This window comes from Leopardus geoffroyi, chromosome A3 (genome assembly GCF_018350155.1).
Source record: "Leopardus geoffroyi isolate Oge1 chromosome A3, O.geoffroyi_Oge1_pat1.0, whole genome shotgun sequence".
Lineage (NCBI taxonomy): Eukaryota > Metazoa > Chordata > Mammalia > Carnivora > Felidae > Leopardus > Leopardus geoffroyi.
Window position 1 is genome coordinate 15,708,728 of NC_059336.1, and position 23,256 is coordinate 15,731,983.

General features: G+C 40.1%; 1 protein-coding gene across 2 annotated transcripts in view; it reads right to left on the reverse strand.

Moving 5' to 3' along the window:
• STK4 (serine/threonine kinase 4) overlaps positions 1-23,256 on the reverse strand; it is a 90,749-nt gene that overhangs the window by 53,355 nt on the left and 14,138 nt on the right. For both annotated transcript variants that reach the window (XM_045444473.1, XM_045444474.1), the window contains 6 exons: positions 22,391-22,505; positions 16,443-16,607; positions 11,223-11,390; positions 9,712-9,849; positions 7,179-7,307; positions 6,105-6,291 (listed from right to left, as the gene is read on the reverse strand). In XM_045444473.1, coding sequence (XP_045300429.1) covers positions 6,105-6,291; positions 7,179-7,307; positions 9,712-9,849; positions 11,223-11,390; positions 16,443-16,607; positions 22,391-22,505 — 902 coding nt within the window. The remainder of the gene's footprint in view (positions 1-6,104; positions 6,292-7,178; positions 7,308-9,711; positions 9,850-11,222; positions 11,391-16,442; positions 16,608-22,390; positions 22,506-23,256) is intronic.

A 23,256-nucleotide genomic window follows, 5' to 3' on the forward strand; every position in this document is an offset into this window, starting at 1 on the left:
GGGGTGAGGCACCTGGGTGGCTCAGTCGGTTGAACGTCCGACTTCGGCTCAGGTCATGATCTCGCGGTCTGTGAGTTCGAGCCCCTCGTCGGGCTCTGTGCTGACAGCTCAGAGCCTGGAGCCTGCTTCGGACTCTGTGTCTCCCTCTCTCTCTGCCCCTCTCCCACTCATGCTCTGTCTCTCTCTCTCTCTGTCAAAAATAAATAAACATTTTTTTTTAATTAAAAAAAAGGGGGGGTGCCTGGGTGGTTCAGTCAGGTAAGCGTCCCTACTTCAGCTCAGGTCATGATCTCACAGTTCATGGGTTCGAGCCCTGCGTCCAGCTCTGTGCTGACAGCTCAGAGCCTGGAGCCTGCTTCTGATTCTGTGCCTCGCTCTCTCTCTGCCCCTCCTCTGTTTGCATGAACACGCGCTCTCTCTCTCTCAAAAATAAACAAACATTAAAAAAAAAAAAACAAAAAAAAACAAATCAGACCCAAGGAGTTCAAGATAATAGACTGATCTAAAAAAAACCTTAAAATAATGACATTTATAATATTCAAACAGATAAAGGAAGAACATTTGCTAAGACAAGATTGGATATCACAAAAGAAAAAAAAACAGATTTAAAGATAACTAATTAAAACTTTTAGGAAGCAAAAAAAGTAGTCACAGAAATAAATTCAATGTCTGGGTCAAACAGTTGATTACATATGGCTATAATAAAGGGCTATGCAGCAACATGGAACATGCATACACTTACTAAGTGGAAAATAATCAGAAAACAGTATCTAAGCAAATTAGGGGTGCCTGGGTGGCTTAGTCAGTTAAGTGTCCAATTCTTGATTTCAGGTCAAGTCATGTTCTCACAGTTTTGGGGTTCTGGAGTTCAAGCTCCAAGAAGGGCTCAACACTGACAACATAGAGCCTGCTCGGTATTCTCTCTCTCCCTATGTCCCTCTCCTGCTCTCAGGCAGGCATGCACGCTCTCTCTCTCTCTCTCAAAATAAATAACCATAACAAAAGAATATCAGGGCGCCTGGGTGGCTCAGTTGGCTAAGCATCCTACTTCAGCTCAGGTCATGATCTCACAGTTCACGAGTTTGAGCCCTGCATCGGGCTCTGTGCTGACAGCTCACAGCCTGGAGCCTGCTTCGGATTCTGTGTCTCCCTCTCTCTCTGCCCCTCCCCCACTCGCTCTCTGTCTCTGTCTCTGTCTCTCTCTCTCTCAAAAAAATTAAAAAAAAACAAACGTAGGCAAATTATTACTGTATAGGAACCATACTGGCACACAGTCAAAAACAGGCATTCTTTGGTTGAGTGAAAGGGTGAACTACTTTCTTTTTTAACAGTGCATTAAGGGGCGCGCTTGGGTGGCTTAGCTGGTTAGGCGACTGACTCTTGGTTTTGGCTCAGGTCATGATCTCACAGTTCTTGGGATCAAGCCCCGAGGCAGGCTCTGTGCTGACAGTGTGGAACCTGATTGGGATTCTCTCTCTCCCTCTCTCTCTACCCCCTCCCGTGCTTATGGACGCTGCTCTCTCTCTCTCTCTCAAAATACGTCATTTTAAAACACTGTGTTAATATTGCCATAATACTGTTGGTATAATAATTTTTAATATGGTAATGGAGAACAGAAGCAAATGAAATATCTAACTTTTCTAAGACAAGGAATAAACTTTTTAAAAAAATCTGTAAAATACAGTCAATTGTCAAAAAGTGTATCAAAAAATTCAGAAAAGTTTCTGACCTGGATGTCCTACACAAACTGTGTGCAAGTCTTCTAATTTTCTTGTTACAATTTCTTTAAAATTAGAAACTAAAATTAGATTCTATGAAACTAATGCAAACCATTATGGAGATATGTCATTTTTTGTACAATTATAATTTTAATTTTAATTTTTAAGGATTAAACTTTTCACAGAAGTTCAAAAAGGCAGTAAATGAAAGCCTATTTGTGAAAACAGATTTTAACTTCTAGCAACTTCAGTTCTATATTAGTCCTGAATTATAAAAGTTTTATAAATGCTTGGACTATTTGAGCTGTAAGAGACAAGGAAAGTAATAAGCTTATAATTCTTGAGTTTTACCCATTACGGTACAGAGGCCCATACAAGGAATGTGACTTCTCCAAAACAACACAGACAGCTTCTGAGCCAAGCTTGGTCAGATAGTCTCCTTTAAATGTTTAAAACTAATTCTGAAGAAATGGTATGATGTCTTAGATCTGCTTTAAATTAATTCAGTTCATTTTGAGGGGCTGAAATATGATGGGCAGTGAGCCAATCATTTTTGAAACCGTATGACAAGTCCACCGGGGTCATGATAGTATTCTGTGCAATTATGTTTTAATTTCCCATAATGAAAAGTTTAAGTAACTCCTAGAAACGTAAGTGGTAAAGATTTCAAAGTAAGTGGCAAATCTGTCAAACTTGTGGCCCCAAAACTGAATTATAAGACCTGAAGTGGATGATTGATGAACTGAGTTTATTTAATGTCACTTGGCTATGACCGCCAAGGTTTTTAAACAGTTTTTCATGACTCTAATATAAGATGCATGTTTCTGATTAGACACACTAAACTATCCAAGCTCAGAAACTGAACAAACAACCCACTGAATTAATTATCACTTAAAATACATTTGGAAAATTACATTTGGAATAAAATTAATTCTTTAAATAAAAAAAGAGGCAGATTTTCCATAACATGTGCATGCACAGCACATGTTAATGGGCCAGCCAAGTTTACTACACAGTGATTATAACCATCTGTATAATTAAAGCCCTTAAAACAAGTAGAAGCACTCAGAATCCATGGAAAGACCTAGAGGTCAGCAGCTACAAAACAAACCTAACAAATCACACTGGCTACTTAAAAATTTAGGAAGAAAAACTAAATGTAGTATATAGCATTCACATGATAATTTACGTAACACCAAACACATATCTAAGAATGTATCTAGGATAGGATACTCCAATATGGAGTTTAAGGGATAAAACATACCTAAGAACACTAAATGAAATCAGAATTAAAAGGGACTAGCAGGCCGACAATGTTTTTATAAACTATTGTAAACAACCGCTTTTAAGGCCATCAGAAGTAAGAGGGGAAAAAAAAAAAAGAATTCTTAAGACAATCCAGAGACAAAACCCTAATTTACCAGACACACCATCCCATCAGTATTTCTGGTGGGATTTCTTTACGATAGTAACTTTAGAAAATAATTTGGAAAATAAATAAAATTTAAATTTTAATTTAAATAATTTGGAAAATAAATAAAATTTAAATTTTAATTTAAATAATTTGGAAAATAAATAAAATTTAAATTTTAATTTAAATAATTTGGAAAATAAATAAAATTTAAATTTTAATTTAAATAATTTGGAAAATAAATAAAATTTTAATTTTAATTTTAATAATTTGGAAAATAAATAAAATTTAAATTTAAATAAATAAAACTTAAAACAGATATAATCCTCTTACCAATAATAACCACTTTTAATATCTGATTTATTTACCTCCAGCCTTTGGTTTTTTCAGTCTTTTTTCTATATACACATTAATGTATGTTATCTTTTTATTTTGTAAAACTGGAGTCATGTTATAATTTTGCTTCCTTCTTTTTAAAAAAATTTTTTTTAAGTTTATTTATTTATTGTGAGAGAGAGAGCCATGGAGGGGCAGAGAGAGAGGGAGAAAGAGAATCCCAAGCAGGCTCCACGCTGTCAGTGTAGAGCCCAACATGGGGCTCGAGCTCACAAAACTATGAGATCATGACCTGAACTGAAATCAAGAGTTGGTCGCTTAACTGACTGAGACATCCAGGCACCCCTCCTTCTCTTTTTCACTTAACAACATATCATAAGTATTTCCTTAGCTCACTAAGTATTCCTCAAACACAGGATTTTTAATGTTTTTATATGGTATAGTAGTCCCTCTTACAGATGTATCATAATTTATTTGACCAATAATCTGCTGCTAAACATTTAATCCAGATTTTTTGTTTTACAATCCTAAGTAACATGTTTGGGAAAACTCTTGCATATAATTTGTCTACATCTTCGATTATTTTCTTGGACCTGATTTCTAGAAGTGGAATGTGCTGAGTTAAAGGTTTGAACTTTTTAAACCCTTGATGCATACTACATTCCAGGAAAGTTATACCAATTAACACATCCATCAACAATATTACTACTTTTCACCACCTGTATACTTCTGACCAGAATCCAAACACAGATAATAAGCCTCGGCCCCAAAACAGAAAAAAGAAAACCTTTCCCTTCATAAACAAAGGCTGGATTATAAATACACAGACCTGAGACACTGAAAGCAGAGGGGGCTGCCTGGGACCCACGGCCCCAGAACTGCTGGCTCCAGTCCCGATGAACCAGCCAACCAACCGCAGCTCCCCTGCACTGACCTACCCCTCTCTCGCCTCAGGGCCTCTATGTATGCTGCTCCGTCTGCTGGAACACCTCCACCCACCCTTTTCACAGCCCAGATTAAATAAAATACTCCTCCACTCTGTTTCGACAAGCCCCTGGGTTACCTCTACTTTAGAAATTATTTCATACACTGAATTGTAATTAATGGTCCATCTCCCACACTAAACCATGATTTCCTTTGGGGCAAGGACTGTTTCTTCATTTCCTGCTGTGTCCTCAGCACCCAGCAAAGGACCTGGGATCCAGCATGGAAAAAAAATTCACTGAATGAATTAATCATGAAGCAGAGGGTCTAGAGCAGGAGTTAGAGAACTTTTGCTGTCTGTAAAGAACCAGAGAGCAAACATTTCAGGCTTTGGGAGCCAGATGGCCTCTGTCACAACTGCTCACTCCACCTCTATAGTGCAAAGCAGTCACAGACAATATGTAAACGAATGGACATGACCATGTTCCAATAAAACTTTATTGCCAAAACCAGGTGGTAGGCCGGATTTGGCCCATGAACCATAGTTTGCTGCTCCCTGGTTTAAAGGAAGGACCTTTAAACTTTAAAAAGGAAAGGGGGGGAAAAAGATGATGAAAAGATTATAAAGCCTTAATGCTTTAAACCTATGCAAAGTTCATGGGGTGCCTGACTGGCTCAGTCAGTGGAGCATCCGACTCTTGATCTCAGCGTCATGAGTTCGAGTGCCACACTGGATGTAGAGATTTTTAAGAATAAAATCTTTAGGGGTGCCTGGGTGGCTCAGTCAGTGGGCGACCAACTCCAGCTCAGATCACAATGTCACGGGCTGTGAGTTTGAGCCGCGTCGGGCTCTGTGCTGACAGCTCAGAGCGTGGTGCCTGCCTCGGATTCTGTGTCTCCCTCCCTCTCGGCCCCTTCCCTGCTTGTGCTCGCTCGCTCGCTCTCTCTCTCTCTCTCTCTCTCAAAAATAAATAAATATATTTTTAAAAATAAATAAATAAAATAAAACCTTTAAAAAATTAACTAATTAGAAAACAAATAAATAAACCTGTGCAAAGTGCAGGCTAAAAAGTGCATACAGAATTCAATTAGTACTGTTTGTACTCGCAAATTCCTTTCCTCTGTGAGCTGGTCTGTGATGCACAGAGTAAGGGAAGGGAAACAAGTGAGGAGGAAGGGAGAGGACAGCACTCCGAGATGAGAGCAGAAAATGTGTGTCAGGCCTCAGTCACAGGCAAAAAAGTATGAGCAGGATAAGAAGTGAAGCAGAGGTGGGTTTCAACTAGAAGGAATTTGACAGGACTTTCACAGTTGTACAGTCATCCTGACTAAGTATTGACTGAGTATCGGTAAACCTGGGTTAAATGCACAGAAAACAGAAAATACACTGAAGCTATGTTAAATAGCTCAGAATCTCATTACACTTTGATTATGCATCAAAACAATATGTGTGCTTGCCTCCACGGATCAAGGAAAAAGGAGAAAATGACAACATTCGATGAGAAAAGGGCCATTCAGGTTTGAAAGAAAGTCCCTCCTCGTTGCTGACGTTTTCTTGCCTCTGACACCGCAGGCCAGCTGTCCCCTTCCCCTTCCCCCACTCCCGCACCACCAGAAAGTGACTCGAGCTGAGCCCATGTGGACCAGGAGAGCCCATTTTCTCTGGAATGTGTAGGGTACGTCCAAGAAGGGAGTATATTTAACCAGAGCCTTACTTTTCATAGTCCCTTCCTCTTCCTCATCCTCTGCGTTGATCACCATGGTGCCCAGCTGTGACGGCAACGTGTCCCCATGCTCGATCATAGTGCTGGCTCCATCGGTCACTGTGCTGGCCACCCGGACGGTGCCCATCTCATCACCTGCTGCTCGAACCATCGTGCCAGAGTCCATCTCATCCTCTTCCTGGAGGAGGACAAAACCTCAAATTGGGCTAACTGGATCAAAAGACTGAATCCTTCGAATTACTATTACTCATCTCAATGCAAGCATTTCTGGATTTGATGCCGATTGGGGTTCTAGACCCACACCTTGTAGAGCAGAGAGCACTCTTATTTAACCAAAGAGAAACTTAAAGTCAGCCACGCGAGAGCATATCGAACCAGGAGGGCCCTCACGGGGCGCCTGGGTGGCTCAGTTGGCTAAGCATCCGGCTTCGGCTCAGGTCATGACCTCATAGTTCATGAGTTCGAGCCCCACGTGGGGCTCTGTGCTGACAGCTCAGAGCCTGGAGCCTGCTTGGGATTCTCTGTCTCTCTGCCCCTCCTCCGACTCACACTCTGTCTCTGCTTCTCTTTCTCAAACATAAACATTTAAAAAAATTTTAAAAATTTAAAAAAAAAGGAGGACCCTCTTCCCTCACCTCTTCCTCCCTCCTTCTTAAGGGTTTTACAACGTAACCTAAGGAGCTGGAGTGCACACCCTTGGAATCTCAGGCTTGGGAGGGAGTCTCTGAGGATAAAATCTGCATATTTAGTATAGATCTTTGATTCTCCAAAAGGGCACAAAAGACCAAGTCTCGGACCTAAGCATTCCCTTTCCCGAATAAAAAGTCAAATTCAGTAAATGCTGTGGGGGCAAAAGAGTAAAATTTGAAAATGTCTTAGGAAGCACCGCGAGAAGAACAAGCACAGACAGAGCAAGTCCTTCGCAGGGTCAGGCCAGGGCACAATCAGCCAAGCGGCGTCTCCAGCTCCAGGCTGATCTGGTATCTCCTACTCGTCCCACTGGACCCGGCAATTGCGAAATAACACGCATTAATGCCCGAGGCCCACGGCATGCCTGCCACTCACTGAATTGTCCTCATCGTCCTGGTCCACCTCCCGCTGCTGGGCTTCCTGGCGTTTCAGCTTCACATCCATGGCCTCGTTAATTAAGTCCCGCAGTATCGACACTCCTTTGGCACTCTTGACAAACGGGTGCTGAAAGCACAAAAGGAGACAGTTTATACGGCACCCGTGCCCAAACGGTGCCTGGCGCCCCGCAGGCACTCGATCACATTTGCTGAATCGATGAATCTAATCTTTCTCTTTATGGTAACATAACAGCCGTGAAATCACACTCACTTTATAACTGTGACCAGGGTTTCAGGCTTTGCTGTCTTTTTCAGCCTGGCTACAAAGTCTCCTCTCTCTCTGCCAAACCTAGATATTCTCAGTGGGGTGGTACTGCCCCCTAGAGGAAGTTTTATAAACGTGTCGGGAGCTTGTAGTTGGTGTTTGAACACCAATGGCACATGAGGGGAAGGAGGGACACCAGCAATCCTTCAAAGCGGGGAACAGTCCTGCACAGCAACAAACCGTGGCACATTCTGCATGTCTTTCAAACGTCTTAGAGTATATATGCACTTTAGTAAATAATACTGACAAATTTTTTTCAAGAGATAAGCAAAAAAGTCCAAAGATGATGTTGGAGGGGGCTTAAATGTCATAAAGACATTGTTTAAATATTACTGGATAATTTACTCATCCTGCTTATTCTCTCCACACAATGCACTATATAGTATTTTCAATTACATATTTAGGTAAAAAGGGATTTTAGGGCAAAAGTGTGGTTACTGCAGAAAAACACTAAAACAGGTCACAAATACGGAACAGGTGTAGGCCCAAATACCAATCAGCACAAACACCTGAAACCCAGGGATATTGTGGAATTTCATTTACACAAGCTGCTTCAATTTTTTAGTGTTTATATTACTTTTTTGTTATTTGTGTTTACAGAACATTAGGAAATGAGGCTATGAAACTTACATGTGGAAATTCTCTTTGGGGGGTTGCCTGTTGTCTCCCCAACTCATTGTGACACTGTCCCCATCTTTCTCTTTATAACCCATTCTCTATTCCCCAGCACCCATCAGAGGAGATGGTCTCTAAGGTCTTTGTAAGAACTTTGTAAGTGCATCTCAGCCTGTGACGGGTTGCAAAAGAGATTTCTTTTCCATAAAACTTCATCAGTACCCCATCCCGGCAGGAAAGAACTTGCCAATGCTTAGAACTAAGGTCCAGCTAGCTGATTTGCAAGAATATCATATTTCCTTGTTCTCTCCACTGGGAATATCTATAAGATCATTTCCCTCCTCTTAGCATATACAAATAAGCCTGGTCTGTTATTATTTAACATCACTTTTATGGTAGCGTCCACCCATTCATTTTCCTGGAGTGCCTGAACGGAACGGTTACCATTCTTAAATCTAAGCTCATTTATGGTGCTAGATACAGGTGTTCAACTGCTGCGTTGTGTCCGCAAGTTGAGTCAAACTAGAGCCTCTTTTTATACTGCCACACATTTTATGAATTATTATCTTTATATCTCTCCATCATATCATACACCTTATACTAATCCTTTTTAAATTATGGGAATAAACAGATTGTATTATCTACAAATTTCATTCCAGAAGAGTAGTGAGAGTACTAAAAATACACATATTTGTTATAAAGAGGGGGCACTGGGTCTGCCACGGCTGAAATCCACTGGCCCAGCCCAATAATAACCACAGACATTTGTCACCTCCACGTCATTCTACCTTTAACACATGTGAAACTTTGTTCAAAGTTACACATATCACTTAATCTTCACAACATAGGAGGCAGGTAATTAGTCTCCACTCATAGATAAGAAAACTAAAGCAACAGAGAGGGCACGTCACTTGCCCATGGTCATAAAGCTAGTAAACAGGGAGCCAGGATTCAAACCTGGACAGTCTGACACCTGAATTCAACCTCCTCAGCACCGAGCAGACTGCCTGCAAACCCCACCCGTCCTGCAAGGCCCACGCACCGAGGCGACCTGCTCCAGGGAAGCAGTTCCGGTACCTCCAGCCCAAAGTCACCTCCTCCTGTCATGAGCTACAAGAGGACCTACCATTAATCTCAGGTCCTTGTCAGAACTGGGTAGACTTGCAGGCACTCGTGCTTTGGAACTAAGAAGGCCCAGATTCTAGTCTCAGCTCTGCTGTTCCCCAGCTGAGTGCCTCTAAATGAGCTAATCTCTCTAAGCTTCCATTCTTTCCCCAGAAAACTGAAATAATACCTTCCCCTCACAGGGGATGTGTGATGATTAAAGGGCACAACATGTGCAAAGCACTCAGCACAATGGCAGTGCTCACTCTCAGTTCCCATCTCTGACCCCACAGAGCCCACCATTTTCTGGTATTATTATCTTGTTCCATGATTTAACATTCTTTTCTACCCAGTTGGAGTCAAAGCTCCTTAGAAGGCAGGGAATGTCTTCTACTTCTTTACCATCTCCACGCAGGTGGGTTAGCAGCACCTTTTGGCCAGCAGGAGAGTGGAACAGAGGGAGGCAGCATCTCAGGGAGCATCATACCTGTAGGAGTTGAGTGGCTGTCGCTCTCTGCTCAGGGCTCTTTACAAGACACTGCTTCACGAAATCCATGAAGTTATCGGACCACAGTTCTGGCTTTCGGAATGTAGGAGGGGGGTTGGTGGGAATCATGAAGATTGCCTAGGTTTAAAAAAAAATGTTTTTGGTAAAATAAAAGTGATATACTAATTAAAATATGACTAGAGATACATTTAAAGTTTGAAACATTTTCCTCTTCTCCATTGATACGCCCAACCAAATCCCAGCTGAAGTCTAAGTGTCTCAAAGGAGGAAGTGTGACAATTAGAGAAGTTAATACAGCTCTCTCTCCCTCTCCCTCTTTCATATGTATTCCTGTCTCCTCAACCTCCAATATCCAGCAAGCTTTTTGGAGTTTTGTTAACCACTGTATACTGCCTTTCAAAATAAAAAGGCAAGACCTGAGAGCATTTTTACATTTTACAAACTGTTAAGTCTTTTAATAGAAGTACTAAGAAGAGGGAGAGCTGAGTTGGGACGTATGGTGAGAGGACTATGGAACCCCTGAGGAAGGCAGGATCAAGGCCTTTTTTTTGTTGTTGTTAAGTTTTTAAATGTTTATTTTGAGAGAGAGAGAGAGAGACAGAGCACAAGTGGGAGAGGGGCAGAGAGAGGGGGAGACACAGAATCTGAAGCAGGCTCCAGGCTCCCAGCTGTCAGCACAGAGCCCAACGTGGGGCTCGAACTCATCAACTGTGAGATCACGACCTGAGCTGAAGTCGGACACTTAACCCACTGAGCCACCTAGGCGCCCCAGGCATGATCAAGGCCTCTTAACAGTGCTGTGATGAGGGGCCTGGCTGGGAATAGCCTGCAAACCCCTGAGGGTGTCACACTGATAGTTTCGGTGAAGACTGCACCGATGGGCCCTTACTACTCTAGAAGCCCATGGAAGCTGCAAAGGACAGAGCCTCTGATGAGGACAGTCTGGGGATCTCCAAACCACAACTTACACATGTAAATACCTCTGAGGCTCAGGCAGGAAAAAGACAACAAATCAATCAGGCTGGGTGCTAGGGACATGACATCAAAAAAATAGTTTGCTTTCCTCTTAATATTACTATGAGAAAAACAGAGAAAACACTGTGATAAGGGACAAAGGATACTTGGTGACGAGGGAATCATGGAGACTGATAAAGTAGAAAGCCCATGCCCTGTATAAATGAGGGGACCACCACTCAGTTCCAGTTAATGTTATGTTAAAATGTGAGCAACTAAATTATTAAAAAATATACATTGCATTTCTGTGACCTACGTCCTGCCAGACAGCTATCAATACACAACCTCTGGTATGGAGGGGGTGGATCACACTTGAACTGATTAGTGACTTGGACTGATTAGTGGAGTCTAGACTGCCACTTATCAATTATATACAATTAATTCATTTACTGTTTGGTACCTAATCAAGTAAGCCATTTGACTTTCTAATGATGACCAGTAGCTAACCACCCTACTGGTTTTGTCCATTTCCTTACCCTCATTGGATGGATGTCAGCATATGGGGGCTTTCCCTCAGCCATTTCTATAGCTGTTATTCCCAATGACCAGATGTCTGCCACACAGTTGTATCCAATTTCTTGAATCACTTCTGGAGCCATCCAAAATGGTGTTCCTATCACTGTATTTCGTTTGGCCATCGTATCCTAAAACAGAAAAGAATAGAGATCAACACTAAGCATTAAAACTACTGAGAGAAAAAGAGACTTTTCCAACAAGAAATGTCTTATACTTGGAATACATATAAAAACCATACTCAAGGCATGATTGGGCAAGTCACAAAAGAAATTCAAATGAGTTGGAAACATAAAAGATTCTCAATTATTAAAACACACACACAGGGGCGCCTGGGTGGCTTAGTTGGTTAAGCAACTGACCTCGGCTCAGGTCATGATTTGCGGTTCGTGAATTCGAGCCCTGCATCAGGCTCTGTGCTGACAGCTCAGAGACTGGAGCCTGCTTTGAACTCTGTGTCTCCCTCTCTCTGTGCCCCTCCCCTGTTCACACTCTGTCTCTCAAAAAATAAACGCTAAAAAAAAATTTTAAAACACACACATAGGTAACCAACCTGGCCCAGTTGGTTAAACGTTGACTCTTGATATCGGCTCAAGTCATGATCTCACAGTTCATGAGATCGAGCCCCACGTCAGCCTCTGTGCTGACTGCGCAGAGCCTGTTTAGGATTCTTTCTCTCCCTTTCTCTCTGCCCCTCCCCACCTTGCACACGTGCTTGCTTTCTCTCTAAATAAACTGTAAAACACACACACACACACACACAAAAACACACACAAAAAACAATCAAATACTAAAATAAGGTTGACAAACATTTAAAGAAATAATAACCAGTGCTGAAACAGCATAGAAAAACAACAGGCACTGAAATACAGTGTTACCAGGGCATAAATTGGTATAATGTTTTATAAGCAATTTAGCAATATTTATAAAGTTAAATGTCCATATCCTTTGAGCCCAATCTTTTTCTAAAAATGTATCCTATGGGTAGGTACCCTAAGATACATGCACAAACGTTGGGGAAATATTTGTAATGGGGGGGGGGAGAAAATGGAAACAACTCAAAAGACCACCTAATTAAAAACAATAAATATCCATACAATTTATTAAAAAGGAGACACATATATTTCCTGGTATGGAAAATACATTGTAAAGCTAGAAATTTAGATTTCAAAATTTTATGTAATATAGCCTTGTTTTTGTAAAAGAAAACTAATGACCACAACAATAAAACAGCAAACAATAATAAATACTGTTGCTATATGGATAGCAAAAGAAAAATCTCAACACACACCAAACTATTAGCAACAGTTACATCTAGAAGGTGGAATCATGAAGGAAGGATAAAGAACGCTTACTTTCCATCCCATCTACTTCTGTAACACTCTGATGGTTTACATGAGCATGCAGTCTGTGTACAATCAAGAAATGAAAGAAAAATCGTGTGTTGTTTATGTACATATGTAATCTTTTTTTCCATGTACATATATTCTATAAAATATAATGTACACATAGAAAAAGTCTCAGTTTGGGGCTTAAAGAAAAATATATGAATGTAGCACACATGGGCAAGTAACTACTTCCATACTTCCCCAGAATGGCCCGGTCTTAATGAAAGAGAACCTTTTTGGGATCCTGCATTTAGGAAGAGAAGGATTTTAAACAGAACTAAATGTGCATCAGGACTTCCCATCACCATCACTCATGTTCCTTCTGAAATGCCTGTGACCTCACTTAGGCTATGCCAGTGAGGAGCAAATGACAGCAGTATTGTTAAATCGATCACACTTTGTGAGTCCTATGCAAAAAACTAGCACAGGAACTAACTTATTGCTTAGTCATTTCCTTTGGTTTGAAACCTAAATTTGCAGTTTTCAAATGGTGGTAGTCAAAGTTGTTTTCAAGGATTATATCCTTGAAATATTCATTATTTAGAAATAAGTATTTGGATATCTAGAAATTTTTTAAAAACTAAGAGTAATGAGTGGATACTAACCCAGCTTGATCTGTATTACAAAGTTACATTAATGCAGTAGCATAACAAGGGAAAGTATCAAGTCCAGAAACAGACTATGGCAACGTATGTGTATTTATGTGTGTGTACACACAGGCACACATACACACATATACATAAAGCTTGAGATATGATTAAAATGTCATTCCAAACTACCAACCAAAGGACTAAAAAAAGAAGTGGGAGTCTGGCTAGTCATTTCTAACGCTCTACACTTAATTTCCTAACTTATACTTTTCACCAAAGGAAGTTCAAACACGTTGAAAATTTAAATACAAAAACCAAAATCGGTCTGGCTCGGTACTAAAGAAAGTACTAAAAGAAAGTATAGATGGACAGTTCTAGAATGTTGAAGCAGAAAAGGACTCTTAAAGGATGGCATCAAAGGCAGAAAGCATAACATAAAAGGGAGGTGGATTTCCCTATATAAAATTTGGAAACTTCAGTGCTTAAAGAAAAACCATAATCAAAGTAAAAAGGCAACTAGCAAACTACAAAAACATGTTTCAACATATATAACAAAGGATTCACAATTTTAACAAATATTTTTTTTTAGTTTTGGTTTATCGTTTTTTGTTTTAAAGTTTATTTTGGTTTTTTTTTTAATTTTTTTTTTTTAACGTTTATTTATTTTTGAAACAGAGAGAGACAGAGCATGAACGGGGGAGGGGCAGAGAGAGAGGGAGACACAGAACCGGAAGCAGGCTCCAGGCTCTGAGCCATCAGCCCAGAGCCCGACGCGGGGCTCGAACTCACGGACCGTGAGATTGTGACCTGAGCCGAAGTCGGCCGCTTAACCGACTGAGCCACCCAGGCGCCCCTAAAGTTTGTTTATTTTGAGAGACAGCATGAGCCGGAGAGGGACAGAGAGAGAGAGAGGGAGAGAGAGAATCCCAAGCAGGCTCTCAGCATGGAGTCTGGGTCGCTCATCAGTTAAGTGTCCGACTACAAGATTGAGCCCCGCATCCGGCCCTGTGCTGACAGTGCAGAGCCTGCTTGGGATTCTCTCTCTCTCCCTCTCTGCCTCTCTCTCACTTTCTCTCTCTCTCAAAATAAATAAATAAGCTTAAAAAAATTATTTTAAATAAATTTTTAAAAAAGAACTGAGCTGAGATTAAGAGTCAGATGCCCAACCAACAAGGTCACCCAGGTACCCCTAGCAAATGGATTTTTTTTCATGTTTATTTATTTATTTTGAGAGAGAGCACGAGCAGGGGAGAGGCCGAGAGAGGAGAGAAAGACCCCAATCAGGCTCCACACCATCAGTGCACAGCCCAACACGGGACTTGATCCCATGAACTATGAGATCATGACCTGAACCAAACTCAAGTCAGATGCTTAACCAACTGAGCCACCGGGGCCCCCCACCAACAATTAAGATGAAGAGTTAACTTACAAAAGAAGAACTGTAAATGGCCAATTGTCAAATGTAAAAATAGTTTCAAAATGATTAAAAAGATACAATTTGGGGCGCCTGGGTGGCGCAGTGGGTTAAGCGTCCGACTTCAGCCAGGTCACGATCTCGCGGTCCGTGAGTTCGAGCCCCGCGTCAGGCTCTGGGCTGATGGCTCGGAGCCTGGAGCCTGCTTCCGATTCTGCGTCTCCCTCTCTCTCTGCCCCTCCCCCGTTCATGCTCTGTCTCTCTCTGTCCCAAAAATAAAATAAACGTTGAAAAAAAAAAAAAGATATAATTTATTTCTCATTCAGTATTGGCAAATATGAAGGAAAATGGACATTTTTTAATTCATTCATTTTTTAATTAACTAATTTATTTATTTATTTATTTATTTATTTATTTATTTATTTATTTAAAGTAGGCTCCATGCCTAATGTGGGGCTTGAACTCACGACCCTAAGATTAAGAGTTGCATGCTCTAGGGGCGCCCGGCTTCAGCTCAGGTCGTGATCTCATGGTTCTGTGCTGACAGCTCAGAGCCTGGAGCCTGCTTTGGATTCTGTGTCTCCCTCTCTCTCTGCCCCTCCCCTGCTGGTACTCTGTCTCTCTCTTTCAAAAATAAACAAACATTAAAAAAAAAAAAAAAAGAGTTGCATGCTCCACAGACTGAGCCAGCCAGGAGGCCAGAAAATGGACACATTTATATACTACAGTTGGAAGAATAAATTGTTCCCTAGAAGGACTTTATGTGTTAACAACAAAATCTTTTGAAAGACCCAGAAATCACAATATGGAATAAGTTTCTGATTTTGCTTTTCAAACATCAAAGCAATTTCTGTGCCATTGCAATACCTATTAAACTCCCTAACATAATTCAGGCAGATTTAAAAACAAAAAACAAGACAAAAAAACCAGAAAACTCTACCTAATACCAGCTCTAAACAAACAAGCAAAAAATATCTTTTCTGCCGCCCAAGAAAATTGTTTGATGTATAATGTTGTTGCTGCCAATTTTAGTACGTATCTGTCCAGAACTGTTTCTGTTTTTCTATATATACTTCATATACACTTAGGTATTTTTCAAAATCAGGTAATTCTACATTTCCTGTTTTGAAACCATGGTTTTTTCATTGCCATACACCGGTGACATAGGAGGAGAATCAAAAGGCTGTATCCTGGAACCAAACGAAGACTGTTTTCAGTAAAATAACTGCCAAATGCTTCCTGGTTGACATGATGCTATGTCTTATTCAAGGAAAGCAGTTTGGATTGAATTTTTCTTCCTTTTATAAGTATGATGATGAACAGAATTCAAACTTCTACTCTTATCATTTGTTTTAGCTTTTATTTTTATCAAAGTTAAAATCCAGGACCTGAACCCCAGGAAAGGATCTGAAGTAACCTACTAGCTCTTTTGTAATTTTATTGGCACCTTTTATAAACTTTTTATGAATACAATGAAATTAAGTATTGTATTTAAAAAATACCTAGGGGTGCCTGGGTGGCTCAGCCGGTTGAGTATCCAACTTTGGCTCAGGTCATGATCTCACAGCTCGTGAGTTTGAGCCCCGCATCAGGCTCTGTGCTGACAGCTCAGAACCTGGAGCCTGCTTTGGACTCTGTCTCCCTCTCTCTCTGCTCCTCCCCCACTCGCACTCTCTCTCTCTCAAAATAAATAAACATTAAAAAAAAATTTTTTTTTAAATACCTAAATAACAGGAATTCCTTCTCAGGACACAGCTGAAAGTTACCAAGACAAGTAACATTTCTACTTACTGTAAGTTGACCCGCTACCCCAAAATCTGCAAGTTTTGCATGTCCTTCTGTATTCAGCAAAATATTTCCTGCCTTGATATCTCGGTGTATTTTTCTCATAAAATGAAGGTATTCCAGTCCCTTTAGTGTTGACTGTAATATTGTAGCTATTTCATCTTCTGTTAACTGGGGGAAAAAAAAAAAGAATGAAAGGTTAAAATGCCATCAGTTTACATCAAGGGGAAAAATTAGATCGAAGCTCCCATCCTAGAATATAAGATCTTACTCAACCTGTCACAACATTGGACAGCTTGTACCATCTCTCCACTAACCACTTCTAAAGTGGTATTTCCTGTCCCATCTCTCCCAGACATCAGATTCACATATCTGCCTACACAGCATCTCCAACTGAATACCGAACAAGCCTCATAAACATAACAGTCAAAATCAAATTCTTTATTTATTCCTACCGCCCCCCAGGCCTCTCCATACCACCCACCCAACCTGCTCTATTCCTCCTAGTCTTCTCTCAGTAAAAGACAGTTTCAATTGCTCTGGACAAAAACCTTGAGGTCGTCCCTAGCTCCTTCCTATCTTAAAATATATCCAAACATATCCTCTTGTCATCACCCTGGTCCAAGTCAACCGCAAGTCCTGCCTGAATTATTCTAATAATTTCCTCAATGGTCTCATTGCTGGTCCTAACTGGTCTCACTGCTTCCGCCCTTGACCCTCAACAACGTATTTTCCACATGGCAGTGTGCCATAATGAACCTTTTAAAATGCAAGCCAGATCTGCTCAGAACCCTCCAGTGGCTTCCTAAGTCACTCAAAATTAAAGCCAGTCCTCACCAAAGTCTTCCATGATCTGGTTCCCAGCTACCTTCCTCCTCTACTTACTTTCTACCTTGCTCATTCTGTTTCAGCCACGTACCCTTCCTTGCTATTCTTCAAACACTCAAAGCAAACTTCAACTTCTGGGACTATTCATCTGATGTTCTCTCTACCTACCATGCTCTTCATCCAGGAAGTCAGAAAGGCCTTCCCCAGCTCCCTCCATTCCTAAGTCATTCTCTACCCCTTTATCCTATCTTACCGGTAAATACAGCATTATCCCCAACTGTCGTATTACACGTTATTTGTATACCTACTCTGTGATGTACTTCCTATTAGGAATGTAAACTCCATTTTAAAATGTCTTTGATTTGTTTACTATTATAACCTTAGCACCAAGAAAGGCACGTGACACATAGCAGGTCCTGAAAAAGTATTTGCTGAATGATGATGAATAAATGAAAGCAAGAATGCTGATCAACACAGGAGATCGGCCCAGTCCCATGCTGATGTTGTGCAGATCCAGTGCTAAACAAACGCAATCCATCAACAAACTCTCAGTCTCCATTTTAACAACTCACACAAGAAGACAGTAGGCTGTGTGGTGCAACAAACACGGGACTGGGGATTAGGAAGACCTAGTTTTTCCCCATGGCTCTACATTCTAGCTGTGTGACTTAAGCAAGTTCTGGAACCTCCCTTGGTCCTAGTGTCTCAGTCTATAAAACAGGACTATTACCTTTCTTCAAGAATGTCAGGAAAATCAAATGATATAAAGCATGGAAGAATGCACATGGCTTCATAACTACTATGTTATCAATCAATCAACAAACAGTTAATAAGCATCAATTGAGAGCCAGATGCTGCTTGGGGCACCTGGGTGGCTCAGTGAGTTAGGTTTCCGACTTCGGTTCAGGTCATGATCTCACAGTTCGTGGGTTCAAGCCCCGCGTCTGGTTCTCTACTATCAGCACGGGGCCCGCTTCAGATTTTCTGTTCCCGTCCCCACTCTGCCCCTCTCCCGCTTACACACACTCTCTTTCTCAAAAATAAATAAACATTGAAAAAAAAAAAAAGAGCCAGACACTGCTAATAAAATTAAAAAAGGCTAACCATTATTAAGCATTTGCTCTATGGCAGGCACTGTTTTTGTAATCTCATTAAATCCTTATAAGAATCATGTGAAATAGGTACTATCATCATCATCACCATCACCATTTTATAGATAAAGACGCTGAAGCACAAACAAGTCATTTGTTCCAAAGGTCACAAAGCTAACAAGCGACAGAGCTCTCTCACTGCAGCCCAAGCAAACACTATTGGCAAAGGCTGCAAACTAGAGTTTAGGTACCTCCCGTAGCTGAAGAGAACAAAGTTCATGTGACCTGTTTACTGATCACTTATTCTAATGAATTGAGCTAATCAGGTAAGGGAGCAATATAATGTGAGCCACAAATAAAAATTTTAATTTTCTAATAGCCACATTTAAAAAAAAAAGCAAAATTAATTTTTTTAAGTTTGTTTTTTTAGTAATCTCTAACACCTAACATGGGGCTTGAACTCATGACTCCAAGATGAAGAGTCACTCTTCACTCCAACTGGGCCAACCAGGCACCCCCAAATTAACTGTGATAATATATTTTACTTAACCATATTTATCCAAAATATTATCATTTCAAGATGTAATCAATATATAAGCAATGTAAATTTTCTTACATTCTTCCTTTTTGTAATAATTCTTCCAAATCTGGTATTTTATACTTACAACACTTCTCAATTCAGACTAGCCACATTTAAAATTCTCAGTGACCACGTGTAGGTAGTGACTATCATGCTGGACAAGACAGAGTTAAAACATTTTACAAAATAACATGCAATAATTAAAGATCAGCACTTTATAGCTAAAAATTACATAAACACAATAAATTAATATTAAAACATCAAATTCACCATCAAATTAGTTTTGGATTTTTTCAAAATACCTGAAACAAAGTAACTTAATGCTGCATATAAGAAAGCTTGGAATCCAATTTTTAATTCAATAAATTATTCAAGCTTTGGGACTTCTTTATCATATTGTTGGATATTGTTCCTACCTAAAGAACTTGCTATTTGATCGGAAAAACACACTAACTCTGAATAATATAAATTAAGAAAAGGATATACTTGTATAGATAATCCAAAAGTTACAACTAAGTTTTATTTTTATTTTTTTAATTATTATTATTTTAATTCCAAGGTAAACATAATGCTATATTAGTTTCAGGTGTACAAGATTAGACAGTTCCATACATTACTCTGTGCTCATCAAGGTTAAGTGTCCTCTTAATTCCCATCACCTATTTTACCCATCCCCCCACCTCGCTCCCCTCTGGTAACCATCTATTTATTCTCTCTTAACAGAGTGTTTTTGGTTTGTTTTTGTTGTTGTTGTTCATTTGCTTTGTTTCTTAAATTCCACATATGAGTGAAATCATATGGTATTTGTCTAACTGACTTATTTCATTTAGCATTATACACTTTAGATCCATCCATGTTGTGGCAAATGGCAATATTTCACTTTTTTACAGATAAATAATATTTGTATGTGTACACACACACACACACACACACACACACACACACACACATCTTCTTTATCCATTCATCTATTATGGACACTTGGGCTGCTTCCATGATTGGACTATTGTAAATAATGCCGCAATAAACACAGGGGTGCATATATCCCTTTGAATTAGTTTTTGTATTCTTTGGGTAAATACCCAGTAGTGTGATTACTGAATTATAGGGTAATTTTAGTTTTAATTTTTTGAGGATACAACTGAGTCTTAAAATATTCCCATCTTGGGGCGCCTGGGTGGCTCGGTTGGTTAAACAGCAGACTCTTGATTTTAGCTCACGTCACAATCCTTTGGTCTGTGAGTTCAAGCCCTGTGTCAGGCTCTATGTTGACGGTGCAGAGCCTGCTTGGGATTCTCTGTCTCACTCTCGCTCTGTTGCTCCCCTGCTTACTCTCTCTCTCTCAAAATAAGTAAACTTTAAAAATAAATTAAAAATAAGAAAATTAAAAATAAATATAAATTATTCCTACCTTACAGCACCTCACATTTACAAAGCACTTTCATATATTTAAATTAATTTTCACAATTCTGCAAATATTTAATACAGGTATTATTCCTGTTTCTCTTATTAAAACAAAACAAAAAACAACAACAAAAAAACTAAAGGCTAAGATGTCCCCTGCTTTTACTTTTACCCATTCACAGTCCACACAGAAGCCACGGTTTATCTTCTAAAATGTAAATCAGATGGCTCCTCACTTGCTTAGAACCTGGCAATGGTTTCCTATGGTACCCCGATAAAAGTCAAACTCATTATCGTTGTGGACAATCCCAACATAATCCAGGCCCGCTCACCTGTCTCACCTCATCTGCTACAGTTCTCCCTCCCCTCTCCCTCCACTCACAGTAGCCTTCTTTATGTGCCAAACCCGTTCTAGCCTCAGGATCTCTGCATTGCTTATTCCCCTACCTAGAATGTTCTTTTTCTGAGACAGAAAGAGAATGAGTGCTAATGGGGGAGAGGGGCAGAGGGAGAAAGACAGAATCTTAACCAGGCTCCACATTCAGTGCAGAGCCGGACACAGGGTTTGATCCCATGACCCAGGGATCATGGCCTGAGCCAAAATCAAGAGTCAGATGCTCAACCAACTGAGCCCCCCAGGCAACCCTCAAGTTTTACTTTAAACGCTACCTCCCTAAGAGGCCTTTCTCAGCTGTCCACTCTCAAGTAGCTCCCCAAGCACCCTCCACCACTCCATTCCTTCAAATAAATTATCACTATCTGGGATTTCTTTTCTAGTTACCATCAGGTGGCTTTTTTGTTGCCCTACAAAAAAATGTACTAGCACAAGAGCAGGGTCGTTGTGTTCTTTACTCCTGGATGCCTAGAGCTTAGAGTATTTACTGAATGAGCAACTGAACCTGAATTAAACCCACGACTCCTAGCTTTTATTCCAGCAATCACAGTAAGAGCAAATATCTTCCACAGAGATTATTCTGTTTAGTAGGATACAGAAGTTAATTTGTGAACATGCTGGGTAAGAGGAGAAAACCAAATCCTATTTTAAACGTTTAAAATCCATTGCTTGGGGTGCCTGCGTGGCTCAGTCAGTTAAGCATCTGACTTTGGCTCAGGTCATGATTTCATGGTGCAAGTGTTGGAGCCCCACATTGGGCTCTGTGCTGACAGCTCAGAGCCTAGAGCCTGCTTCAGATTCTGTGTCTCCCTCTCTCTCTCTGCCCCTCCCCAGCTCATGCTATGTCTCTCTCTCTCTCTCTCTCTCTCTCTCTCAAAAGTAAATAGATGTTAAAAAAAAATTAAGGGCACCTGGGTGGCTCAGACGGTTAGGTGGCCAACTTCAGCTCAAGTCAAGATCTCAACATTCATGAGCTCAAGCCCCACGTTGGGCTCTGTATTGACAGCTCAGAGCCTGGAGCTGCTTTGGATTCTGTGTTTCCCTCTCTCTCTGCCCTTCCCTCGCTTGAGCTCTGTCTCTCTCTCTCTCTTTCTCTCTCTCAAAAATAAAAAAATACTAAAAAACATTTTCTCAAAGGGGCACCTGGGTGGCTCAGTCATTTAAGCATCTGACTTCAGCTCAGGTCATGATCTCACAGTTCATGGGTTCAAGCCCTGCATCAAGCTCTGTGCTGACAGCTCAGAGCCTAGAGCCCGCTTCGGATTCTGTGTCTCCCTCTCTCTCTCTGCCCCTCCCTTGCTCACACTCTGTTGTGCTCTCTCTCTCTCTCTCTCTCAAGAATGAATAAACATTTAAATTAATTTTTTTTTTATTTAGAATAGATAAATAAGTAAATAAAATAAAATCCACTGCTTAACCAAGATTTGTTGGCACTGTTTTCCTTCCCAGTATGAAGTAAGCAAGTCATGCTACATATCAGTGGACTGGGCTGATGTCAAAACTGCCACTTTTAGGAGGCATCGGAAAGCAGAGAGGGAACAAATGATGGAAACGGGGCAATCTGACAGTCATTTCTCTTAAAACAACAGTAGGAAAGCTACCACGAATACAAGGCCAGAAACTAGCCCAGATGCATTGTTCCAGAAGGTAAACTTACCGTTTTATTTCGTAATCGAATGATATCAGACACAGAACCAGCCCCACAGTACTCCATAACGATCCACAAGTCTGTGTTCTTAAAATAACTGCCATAATATTTGACTACATGAGGGCTAAAGAGAGAGCAACAATATGAATTAGTGCTACTGCCTTCGATACGTGAAAATTAATTTCTCTGCTCCAAAGATCAATTATTCATATTTCAGGTTAAAATAGACACCCTCTTTATTGATAAAAATATACATAATAAATAATAATAATTTTCCAAATAATAAATAACAAAAGTGAGAAAATGTATGGGTCTGTTAACCTGCATTTCTAGGTGTACAATTCATCCCAGGAAAAGAACTACAGCTATTCAAAAAGAAATAGTTTCCATCACAGCAGTATCACAATGAAAATTTAGATACCATCTAAATGTCTAACATTAGGGAGTTTACTAAAGGAATAATGATAGACCCATATAATGGAATAACCACCAATCCAAGGAAAATATTATAGACGAATACTTGATAACATGAGAAGATATCCTGCTTACAAAAAAAAAAAAAAAAAAAAGTGCTTACCAAAAAGAAAAAAAGTACAGTTGTAGGTTACATAATAGTAAGAAAAGTGAAACTACAGAAAGAGATATGAAAGGATATGTACACCAAGTAGTATTTAACAATGATTACTTCTCCAAAGGGAAAAATGATTTTATTTTCTTTTTATTTGCATTTTTCCCAGAAGTCACGTGTACTTTGTAATAAGAAAAAAAAATAAGTCGCACTACAATCTACTATAAGGAAAAAACCTTCAGAGTCAGACCTGGAATTTTGGTTCTCAGGCTTGAAGACAGATAGCAAGTGAGAAATTTCAGAGAAA